The sequence below is a fragment of the Saccostrea cucullata genome, unplaced genomic scaffold (assembly GCF_032062105.1).
Source record: "Saccostrea cucullata isolate Sc308-1 unplaced genomic scaffold, CSIRO_AGI_Scuc_v1 ctg11521, whole genome shotgun sequence".
NCBI classification, from domain to species: Eukaryota; Metazoa; Mollusca; class Bivalvia; order Ostreida; family Ostreidae; genus Saccostrea; species Saccostrea cuccullata.
In genome coordinates, this window is record NW_026923778.1 from 10,081 (window position 1) to 22,487 (window position 12,407).

The 12,407-nt window shown below is 35.3% G+C and overlaps 1 protein-coding gene across 1 annotated transcript; it reads left to right on the forward strand.

Annotated features, from left to right (window-relative positions):
• The first annotated feature begins 571 nt into the window (after positions 1–571).
• On the forward strand, positions 572–11,085 carry LOC134264904 (caspase-2-like). The gene is made up of 9 exons (XM_062747157.1): positions 572–733; positions 2,862–3,600; positions 3,764–3,814; positions 3,910–4,121; positions 4,334–4,510; positions 4,695–4,914; positions 5,341–5,454; positions 10,395–10,504; positions 10,792–11,085. The coding sequence occupies exons 1-9, from the start codon at positions 599–601 to the stop codon at positions 10,924–10,926; spliced, it is 1,893 nt and encodes a 630-aa protein (XP_062603141.1). The 5' UTR covers positions 572–598; the 3' UTR covers positions 10,927–11,085.
• Positions 11,086–12,407: the final 1,322 nt, after the last annotated feature.

Consider the following 12,407-nt stretch of genomic DNA (forward strand, 5'->3'; position numbering starts at 1 on the left):
AAAAAAATATTCGATACTGGCAAATATTCGTTACTGGTAAAATGACTGTATATAAAAGGAAGGGTAGGACACTCTTTGAGACAAATTAGGGTTTGGGGTATTATGGATGTTAAAAAAAAAAATAAAAATAAAAAATGTGTAAAAAAAAAAAAAAAAGAGAGAAAATGCAGCGGACAAGACCGGGATTCGAACCCGGGCCACCTGAAACTCCAGTCAGGTGCTCTATCAACTGAGGTATCTGGCCACCGGCCATCGAACCTGGCTGACTGCCACATTCCTCCCTCCTTAAAGGTCTTTGACCCCCCAAAGACCTCAACCCAGGCTCATCCCTGGCAGGCCTCTCACCTGTCAGTTCCAGGGCATGTTCAGTGCATTTTACTTAGAGAAATAGATGTTTTTGCACCTCCAAATGATTTAGAATTTTGCTAGACTGCTCTACTTTCAGTTACATTCCAAAGAGAATTTAAAGCTTAATTCTGATTTTGATTTCAAATACATGTATATGAAAAATAATTTTTTAAATACAAAAAATTTGAAAATTGAGCTATTTTAGTGATATTTTCCAGTGATGAGACAGCTCCTGTTGTGGATTTAAGTGATGGACAAGGCCAAGAAGGAGATTCTCCTAAAGAATCGAGTAGAGCTGGTGGAGAATATCAACATCGAAGATGGGCTCCTGACAGAACTGTTGTCTAGGAAGGTTCTGACACCCAGAAATGTCAAAACTATACAGGTAAATCCTAGAAGGGCTATGACATCATAAACAGGTCCTGACACCAAGGAATGTCAAAACTATAAAGGTAAATCCTAGAAGGGCTATGACATCATAAACAGACCTTGACATAGAGAAATGTCAAAACTATAAAGGTAAATCCTAGAAGGGCTATGACATCATAATCAGGTCCTGACACCAAGGAATGTCAAAACTATAAAGGTAAATCCTAGAAGGGCTATGACATCATAAACAGACCTTGACATAGAGAAATGTCAAAACTTTACAGGTAAATCCTAGTAGGGCTATGACATCATGGGTAGGTTTTGACATCAGGGAAATCAAAACTATTTAGGTAAATCTTAAAAGGGCTATGACATCATAAACAGACCCTGACATAGAGAAATGTCAAAACTATTTAGATTATTTCTGAGGCTCCTAAAGACTAGGGGTTCCTGACATCATAGACAGGTCAAAACAATCTGATTAAAATCAGATCCTTTGATCCGCTCACATGGATCGCTACACAAGGATCTTAGAAACCCCATTCAGGGTCATCTCCTGGTGACCTTTCTCATAAAAATATTCATGAAAATTTTGACCAATCAGAGAGATCGTACTTAAGCGACATTCGGGAAAACGAATATAGAAGTGAAAGAAGCTGCGGAGAAGATCTTATCATTTCGTACAAAACAAAGAGCTAAAAAACAAGACAAAAGCAAGTACTTATTATATTACTGTACAGAAAAGACTGTGGTCCTTCTCTTGACAGGCTACAGAAACTAGGTCACGATTTTTCCATTCGTGTATCATCGGGCCTTTCCCCTCTGTAACTGAATTCTGAGATACTTCCCTATTCTCCAAAGTGAACATTTGATTGGATAATTCAAAGGTCACCAGGAGATGACCCTGAATGGGGTTTCTTCAGATCCTTGAGTAGCGATCTATGTGAGCGTATCAAAGGATCTGATTTTAATCAGATTGCAGGTCAAAAGTGTATAGGGTAATCCTGGAAGCTTGTACAGTAAATCTTCTGTATAACAAAGTACCAGGAATTATAATTTTTCTTTGTCATAATTGGTGTTATTTATTATATTGTTCAGTTTACAATATATTTCAAAGCCAGTGGAAATGAAAGCCACTTTGCTGTAAATGTCAGTTCATTATAATTGTGTTGTATAAATATATGTTTTACTGTATACACAAGAGATTGTTGTCGTAGGCAGGTCCTGACAAAGAGATAAGAATTCACACGAGTCCTAGAAGGACCTTGCACAGTTTGTGAAACATACCCTGGATATTTGACCAAAGAAAAATTACATGTAATGTCTTACATAATTCTTCAGAGCATCAATTCAGTAGTATTGAAAATAAATAATTAGACTTTTCAACTAAGAAAAAAGGGAGAGATATTGGCTAGATGCCTCCTTATTTATGTCATTTGGTAAGACCTAGAAAGTCATTACAGAGTTCTTGAAATCTTTCGGTCCTGTCGGCATGACCGATAAAAACAACTCAGGACCGATTACTTTAGGTTCTGTGTCAGTCCAAATGACCGGTAGATGTTGACAGAGCAACTTGCAAAAATCTGACTACATACAAATTACCCATAACCAACCGATCATAATCTGTTAAATGCTTTTCTCAATCTGTATGGCTTCTTCAATGAACGCAAGTGCCAAATTATGATAAACTGTTGAAACAAGTTTGTTGAAGGTACTAAGGGTAAGCTAGGTGGGAAAACCTAACTAGATTAAAAACTTATAGAGAAATTCCACCCCAATGAGAATTCAGCAAAAATTGTTATACAACAATCAAATCGGCATGAAGTGTGCATCGTTGCAGGATGCAAAATTATTGAAAATAAATTTGCATGTATACAGTTTTCATATTTTTATTGATTTTTTTTTGGACTGAATCTGTCTGGACTGACAAACTTCACATGGCAGTCAGTCCAAATGACTGACAGTGGAGAAAAAGATTTCAAGAACTCTGCATTACAAAGAACGTAGAGGGCAACCTAAGTATGAATGACATTCACTGGTGTTAACACAGAGGGCCTGTCTAAATATGGATGTCAGTCACTGGTCTGAACATAGAGGACCATTCTAAAGTACACTGTTTAACAAAGAAATTTAATTTTTTTCAGTCTAAATCAACAACCTTTGCACAGACAGAGGAACTCTTAGATAAAATTTCTGTAAAAAAGAATGGATTTGAAGTACTTAGTGAAGGTTTGATAGCAAATGGCCAAGAAGACATTGTGGATTTGTATTTAAAACCACCAGAAAAAGATGCTGGACCATCAAAAAGTGAAGCTAAACCAGAAGAAACGGAAAAATCTGAGGCAGTTCAGGAATCGTCCCGTCCTCATTCCTCCCCACCCAGGATCTCAGCCCCAGGGTCACTGCCGTCTCACCCACCTACAAAGGAAGTGCGACTCGTACCATTAAACCCTTCCAGAAACATTGCTTTATGTAGTTCAGAAAATTCTCAAGGTGTCCAATGCTCAGAGGGCATCCAAAGTATACCATCAGATCGTGTCTTCCATCCAATTGACAACCCAAGTGTTCAACCCATCCTACCATCATTATCACACAATACATGGCCCATCAATTATGTAATAGGAAATCCCACGCAGCCTTTTGATTTCTCCAATGCGGAATTCTTAGATAGGAGAAGTCAAAACAAAAATATATTCAAAGAAAATGAAGAAAGATTTCAACCGCACCACTACATCAATGATCCGAATTACGAACCACTGCCTGGCTGTCCAAGGACGGTTAAAACACGCATACCTCTCAACAATAACCTTCACCCAACACACAAAGAAATTATCTATGTTCCCAGTCAAAAACCGCCATGTCTGCAAAGGGAAGATACTCTTGGTAAACAATCAAAACATAAAATATAGATACATTGTACTTTTTGTCTGAAAATTTTTATGTTCTATCTTTATTCAACAGTAATATGTTTTAAAAAAAACCCTGATGTTATTTCAATAAGCTTGTAGGTCAGAAAAAAATATGTCTTTTTTTTTTTTTTTTTTAGATGCAATGACAAAGCCTTCGGAAAACCATGAAGGAAACTGTGAATCTCCTGGTAACGTATTACATATTAGTTATACTTATTTGATTGAAATCATAGTAACTGATAGAGAAAAATACACAGTTTATAAAGTATGCTATAAATTTCAGCCAAAAGACAACGTAAAGAAGACAAAATTGTAATTCCCTATTTTGAATCGGATTCTCAAAGTCGTAATGAAATGACGGTGAACCGAGCTGTCCCTCAGCCCGTCCGACTGCAAGGCGAGTTAGACGACCCAGAGATTGACCTCACCGATGGACCCGTCACTGTGAGGGTAGATCAGGCCACTCGACAGTTCTACCTTAGTAACTGCCAAAATGTAAGATACCTGAATTACAGTGTATCAGTATTTTACTGAACTATACGTATGCTACTTTTTCTTTGCTCCAATTTTTCTGGAAAATGAGAGAAAAACCTGTATATGATTTTAGTATTCTCAGAGAATATGTCAAGTTCTCAACTCCTAAGAAATGTTTTTTGGTATTGAAAACATTTCCTCCTGTTATTTAAACAATACACTGTTTTCTGTAGTCTTATGCAATGAGGAGGCTGCCCCGAGGTAAAGCTCTGATAATTAACGTAAACGAAGTAGAGGGAAAACCGCCGCGGAGAGGGACAGATATAGACAGGGATAATCTACACAATCTGCTCAACCAACTCCACTTTGATGTCAAGGTCTATAACGACTGTGATGGACTCGCAGCTAAGGTATACAGATCAAATCATAAGTAAAGAAAATCAGAACAGAAGGACACCTGCTGATACCAAAATGTTGTGCTTGACAAATTGATGTGATATCTTCCCTTATTGTTTGAAGAAGGGATTGAATAAATCATTTATATGATCTTAAAAATCCCCTTTTGATTGGCTGTTTGTATTTGTTTATTAATAGGAGATGGCCCAGAAGCTGGAGGATTTTGCTGCTGATGCCGCCCATTACATGGCTGATGCCGCCTTTGTTTGTCTGCTGAGTCACGGAGAAGAAGGCTATATTTTTGGGACTGATGGTCGTAAACTTCAGTTAGACAGTGTGTTTAAGCTGTTTGACAATAGCAACTGTCCAAGTTTATTGGGCAAACCAAAGATCTTTGTCATTCAGGCTTGCAGAGGAGGTTAGCCTTGCATTTTTGTTTTACATTTTAGATAAATTTGTTCTTCTTACTTCACTGTAAGAAAAAAATTTTCTCAAGATAAATCAACCCAGAAATTTGGACTTCAGATAGGTTATGATCAGTTCATTTGCAATAATGAATGCTTGTGACTTTTTTATTTCAAGGAAAAATATATGTGTGTGTTTGGGCTTGTTCTTGTGATTAGATTTATTGACAAATGAAACTAAAAATGTAATATTATACATAGTGATAAAGGCACAAAGAATGAAAAAAAGGAATGTTGATTGTATATATGATGCAATGCTTAGAAAGTAGAAATTAAATGTTTTGCAATATATACATGCCAATACTTAAAAAGGGAAACATAAATAATTTTGATTTCAAAGAAAATAACAAGTAAATAAATCTATAAAGCTTTTTTCTTAGGGGCTTTAGACAGTGGTGTTCCATTTAATGATGAACACGATGGATCGACCCCCGGATTTAAAAAACAGCTACCCACCCAGTCTGACATGATTATTTGTTTCCCTACTCAGACAGGTGAGATATAAAGGCATTTATTACAGGGGCTTAATTAATTTTAATGTGGACAACAATACAGTCATGGTACTTTGTAGATTCATCTTTGATCATAAGGCCCCTCTCTGTAATACCCCATTCTATACTGATCTGTCCATTATTACTTATTTGGAGCATATTTTCTTTTTCTTTGCCCAAATCTGACTCATGCTTTATACCACAAAGTGCAATTGGCTAAAGAATGTGCCGTGACCCTAATTTAATGTCCTAGTTAAAAGCAAAAAAATAGGTCTCTTTATAAAATCTTTGTCTGGAGATGACATATTTTCTATTCCTTTTGTTCAGTTGTACTTATTAGCTCACCTGAGTCGAAGGCTCAAGTGAGCTTTTCTGATCAAAATTTGTCCATTGTCTGCCGTCGTTGTAAACTTTTCACATTTTCATCTTCTTCTCAAGAACCACAGGGCCAATTTCAACCAAACTTGCCACAAAATATCCTTAGGTGAAGGGGATTCAAGTTTGTTCAAATGAAGGGCCACGCCCTCTTCCAAGGGGAGATAATTATGAATTTGTGAAAAATAAATGGCATTTTTAAAAAATCTTCTTCTCAAGAACCACTGGGCCAGGAAAGATGAAACTCATATGGAATCATCCTCAGGTAGAGCAGATTCATGTTTGTTCAAATCATGACCCCAGGTGGTAGGGTGGGGCCACAATGGCCGACCAAAGTTTTACATAGGAATATATAGGAAAAATCTTTAAAAATCTTCTTCTCAAGAACCATTGAGACAGGAAAGATGAAACTTATGTGAAATTATCCTCAGGTAGTGTAGATTCATGTTTGTTCAAATCATGACCCCCGGTAGTAGGGTGGGGCCACAATGGCCGATCAAAGTTTTACATAGGAATATATAGGAAAAAGTCTTTAAAAATCTTCTTCTCAAGAACCATTGAGACAGGAAAGATGAAACCAGGCCTTTCAAAATCTGCCGGTACCCGGTACTTTTACCCGGTTGGATTCGTTCATGGTACCGGCCAAAATATTCAGTGGAGAAAAAAAAATCGCGTAAAAATACGACAGGCCTACCATGTTTTACACAAGTTACGTAGCTTTGTATTATTCTTAGTCCGTAATGGTATGTAATTACGTTTTTGATTGGTTAGTCAAGAAGATCATTAAAGCGTTTGAAAAAATGAAACAAAAGAGATTGCGTAACGCGTCTTATAGATCTTGTCGAAAACGAAAGTAGATTTCGATATCAAATTCCTCCGTCATTGATTTTGACAAAAGCTAATGATTATATATTTTAAACAAATACGGCCAAAAAAAAATAAAAAATAGGAATCCAGGTGTCAGAAATGAAAGTGTCAATTTAAAGCCATGGTATTGAGTTTCACAAAAGATTTTAAGATACAAGGAACTAGACCGCAGAAAGTCTTCAATATAATTGACCGATAGAGAGACCGACATGAACAATAGGTAGTTCTTTGACCACCTCTGTACATTTTAATAGCCTCAACTCTTCAAATTTAAGTGTCAACATCCACAGCTGACGATATAAATTACTTACAGTCTTAAATATCTGCAACTTTCCTATGAAACAAAAGGACATAAAACAGAAACTATTTCTTTTGCCATACATTTAATTCTTTGATTCAGCAGTTTTCTAATGGTCAAGAGAATGACCTTGCGGACGTTTACTTTCTTTACTTTCTTCCCAGTATTGTCCCGCCGAAATATGGCTGAAAAATTGCCGACTCGGCGTTAAACAATATAAAATCAATCAATCAATCCCAGTATTGTAACCATATCCAGTAAAGTGAGGTAGTCATATCTAAATTTTTTTTGTCTCCATTCTTGATGTCATTTTTGTCTAATTTACACATGTATATTATTTTATATGTACATGTACCAGTGCATGAAAAATATGCTGAATTTATTGGTACATGCTATGCATCATGTAGTGCTTCTTCTAATTTTTTGTTTAAATCTGCAATTTACTGTAGAACAGAAATGAATTTTCTTTAATGCAAAGACAATTTCATTTCTCTTTTATTAAATTTAAATTTTGAATTTCCATTTCCTTATGTGACTCAATGATTTTTTTTATATTTAAAACATAACACTTACAACTCAAACCTTGCAAAAATTTTTGAACAAATTTATATAAACAAATATAACATAGAACTTAGAAGTTTTACCTAAATCTTATTGTTACTCTGATCAAATAACTAATTTTTCTATGTAATTCCACCCATCCAGTGCTAAACTTCACATGTAATGAGCATTGACCAAAAATAAACTTTCAAACATGGCATAAAAATAACACTGATAGCAGCATACTTCTATGTGTCTAGAAACCAGGAAATGCTGTCTGGTGGCTTCTAAATTTAAAAATTTCTAAATTCCGGGGGGGCATGCCCCCAGACCCCCCTAGCAGGCTCACGCCTTTGGCGTTCGCCAAGTGGTACCTCCTATTTTTTATAAAGTACCACCTGGTTCTAATCTTTTTGAAAGCCCTGTGAAACTCATGTGGAATCATCCTCTGGTAGTGTAGATTTGAATTTGTTCAGATCACGACCCCCAGAGATAGGGTGGGGCCACAATGGCCGATCAAAGTTTTACATAGGAATATATAGAAAAAATCTTTAAAAATCTTCTTCTCAAGAACCATTGAGACAGGTAAGATGAAACTCATGTGGAATCATCCTCTGGTAGTGTAAATTTGAATGACCCCCGGTAGTAGGGTGGGACCACAATGGCCGATCAAAGTTTTACATAGAAATATTTAGGAAAAATCTTTAAAAATCTTCTTCTCAAGAACCATTGAGACAGGAAAGGTGAAACTTATGTGAAATCATCCTCAAGTACTGCAGAATTCAATTTGTTCAAATCATGACCCCTGGGGTAGGGTGGAGCCACAATGGCCAATCAAAGGTTTACATAGGAATGTGTAGGGAAATCTTTTAAAATCTTCTTCTCAAGTACTGCAAAGCCATGATTAGTGATATTTATATGGAAGCATCCTCAGGTAGTGTAGATTTTAGTTTGTGCAAATCATAACTTCCAAGGGTAGGGTGGGGCCACAATGTGGGATCCAAGTTTTACATTAAAATATATTAAACAAAATGTTCTTCTCAAGAATAGCAAAGCCATGATTAGTGATATTTATATAGAAGCATCCTCAGGTAGTGTAGAGTTAATTTTTTTTAATTTGTTCAAATCCTAACCCCCAAGGGTAGGGTGGGGTCTCAATGGTGGATTAATGTTTTACAATAGGAAAATAGAGGGAGAAATCCCAAGAACAGAAAAGTTATGTTTAGTCATATTTTTTAAGAATAGCAAAGTTATAAGCTGTATTGATATGTAGGCATTCTCAAGTTGTATTAAGATTCAAGCCCCTCCCACCCCCCTCGGTAAACTTTTCAATTCTGATCTGATTTGTGCTTTTTGTTAGGCCGATGTACTCTCAGGTGAGTGATGTGGCCCCAGGGCCTCTTGTATTTTACTCTAATTGGCCTTTCAAAAATGTTTGCAGAACAAAAATTTTAGGTCACTGGTCATGGTCAAAGCCTATCATTTTGTAAAATACTTTTGGGTAAATAATTTTCCGGGGGAAAATGGTATACAAAATTAACATTCATCTAATATTGGGAAATTTTAGCTTTTCTGGAAAATGTTGTCCAATATGTGTATAGGAAAATAAATTTGAAATTGAAAACTGTAATGTCACAAAGTGATTCTATATTTATACCCCCCGCAAACGAAGTTTAGGGGGGGTATATTGGAATCACCATGTCCGTCTGTCTGTCCGTCTGTCTGTAGACAAGATTTTGTCCGGACCATTACTCAGAAACTATTGGAAGGATTTGTCTGAAAATTTGTACACATATTATTCACCATATGAAGTTGTGCACCTGAAATTTTCATCTTGATTCGATTATTATTTTAAATTTTACAGGTGTTTTTTCATTTTTATTTTGTGGTTTTGTCCGGACCGTTTCTCAGAAACTATTGCAAGGATTAATCTGAAAATTTGTACACTTATTATTCACCATATGAAGGTGTGCACCTGGAATTTTCAACTCTTTTTGTTCATTTTTATGCATTTTACAGGTTTTATTTTTTATTTTAATTGACTTGTTCATTTTGGGCTCATGTATAAGGTTTGAGACATAGAATCTAGAATATCTGTACAAAAACGTTAACTACAGCTTAAAACTACTCATAAAAACTGAAAAAAAAGAAACATCATCAAGTGTTAAAAACAGTTTTTACATTGCACAGAAGATAATGTAATTTCATTTGTCTCTTGGGAATAATGACTGGACATGCATCCAGTTAAAGATAAATGAATGAGTTTGGTGTGGGAAGTTGAACATTAAGGTATCTCTTTATGAACCATATGTTATCTCCTGGGAATCGGGCACAAGAATTAAAGATCTCTCTTCTCTTATTCTCTTAATTGTAATTTATTGTCTGTCAAAGCACTTCATTACTGGATGACCAGCTCTTTATTTTCAAAATGAATTTGATATAAAGTTATCAAGATTAATTTGATTTTGTATAATATGATTTTTTTTCAACAATCAGTTTGCAGAGTGACATAACACATAATTGCAATATATTTTTTAATGCAGAAATAAAAAGATAAAATAAAAAAATAATGTTACAATGGAATTACAATGTATTAGTATTGATGTTTCATTTGGTTGCACCTTTGTTTCATTCATTAAGAAACATGATGAGCATGCAATTATATTTCACTGCAAATTTTGTAAGTAAATTGTGAACACCTCTAGATCCATAAAGTATTTTTGAATTGGCACCTTCTCTGAAAAACCCAGCGGGGGGTATTTGTCCCTACTGGACAGTTCTAGTTTTTTGTGTACTGTAAATTAGAATGTTTGTGGATTAGACCATTAAGTATTTATTGTCGTTGCTGTATTTGCTTGTTTAGGTTACTATGCCTGGAGGAATCGTGAGCGAGGGAGCTGGTACATCGAGGCCCTGGTACAGATCTTTATGAAGTACGCTAAGAGTGAGGACATCTGTACAATGCTTCACAGGGTAGGTCTATCTGGAGAACATCACAATGAGAATCAGAGAAAAAGATCATTTAAAGAAATGAAAAAATGTACTGGGTAATAGGATCAGAAGTGAAAGGAAAACCAGTATTTAAAAGACTATATGAATTACAATAGAAACCTGTAGGTTAGTATCCAGATGTAAAATTCATTTCCAGTATTGTAAGCAATATAATTAAAAATTATTAAAGAGCTCCATTGTTAGTGAGCTTGAGTAGCTCTGCCCTCTCTGACTAGATTTTGTTTGACCTTTCTGTACTGACTTTGTAGGTGAACCTGCTGGTCTCTAGAAAAGTGTCCCGGTGCCCCCAGCTAGAGATGGACTCCATGTCTCAGATGTCCGAGTACAAGAGCACTCTACGCATGCCACATCTCTACTTCTACCCGGGAATCGCCAGTGTGTAGAGATGGACCCATGTCTGCTTCAACCAAAATCAAGATGCCTTTGTTTAAGACTATAAGATTTTCTCTTGAGCTGTAAGGTTGTTTTAATCAAAATTTGTCTGTACATAATGTGGATCACCTCCAAATGGGCAGATTGACCTTGTTAAGTTATTAATGTTAATGGCTCATACATGCCAACTTTCCCGATTTAGGCGGGATCCTCCCGATTTTACCCTTTCATCCCGCCTTCCCGATCGGGAAAGAAAAATTGGCCTTATTTCCCGATTTGAAAAAAAGATCACCAAAATTCCCGATTTTAAAAGTTTCCCTACCGCTGAATTTTGACAATCGGGATAACAATGTCAGACTTGTTTATTCAATGCAGATAAGTCTCAATGTTTATCTAACCAGGTGTTAATTAGGCCTATAGCCACAGGAAATCACTTCACGCTTGAACGCACGTGCAGTTGTCCAGGTACAAGTAGCTTATAGCTTGGGGCAATTAGGGGATTATCTTGTCAGTTTTAAGGGGTATGCAAGATGAAACGCATAGATTAACCTGATAATAGTCAGTCATTTTATTAAAAACATAAATTAAAGACAATAAAATACTAATCAAACCATAAAATCGGAATCCAAAGAGATCGTTTTTGAAAACGAAAGTAGAAAACTACAAAGCATTGCTGCTGATTTAATCTATACCTATAATGAAAAATATTGTAAAGTTTGCCAATTAATTAAAATATTCTGAAAAAAATTAATATGAAACAATCAAGTGTATGTCAATTAGAATTTCTTTTCCCTTCCATCTCCCAAAAGTAATATGTTAGGTATGTGCATGACTTAAGGAAATACCCACATGGCACCATCAAGCCTGACAAATTTCATGACAAACAACAAAAAACGTAACAAAAATTATTCTCTTTTGGATAGGTGTTATAAATTTCTGTTTACAAATTTAATATCTTATTAGAATTTTGAAAACAATGATTTAAAAGTTGTACAATTTTCAATTTTTTACTAAATTATGTGTCCTGGTAGAAAAAAAAATGTTGTTTACATATGTAACTAAAAAAATACCCCTTCTTTAGTGAGAGAGGCACCTATTTTAGCAAAAATATTTAAATTTTGGAAAGAAAAAACATTTTTTGTGTTAAATTAATCCTTCAAAGTTGTATTGATAAGTGATATCAATATTATAAATAAAAAAAAAATCATTTCATAACCATTTAATTTCACGACAAAATGTCGCGAATTTAAAGCTTTGAAAATTGTCATCACGCGCTAAATCCCCCATGGGAATTTTCAAAAGTTGGCATGTATGATGGCTTTAAAATTAGCAGATGAAACTGGGTTAAATTGTTACAGCAGGATATCTGGCATTTATTTAAAATATCTTTGACACTGATTCATTGAGTGAATACACCTTAGCTATTTATTATTATAGAGAGTTATTTTGATTAAGAGTATTAGCTTAATTTGCATAATGCCTTTGCAATGAA

Excerpts from the sequence above, each read along its gene's own strand:
- LOC134264904 (XM_062747157.1), top strand. The coding sequence starts at position 599 with ATGGACAAGGCCAAGAAGGAGATTCTCCTAAAGAATCGAGTAGAGCTG. Across the intron at positions 734-2,861 it reads GAAATGTCAAAACTATACAG|TCTAAATCAACAACCTTTGC; the intron begins GTAAATCCTAGA and ends AATTTTTTTCAG. Across the intron at positions 4,511-4,694 it reads GTGATGGACTCGCAGCTAAG|GAGATGGCCCAGAAGCTGGA; the intron begins GTATACAGATCA and ends GTTTATTAATAG.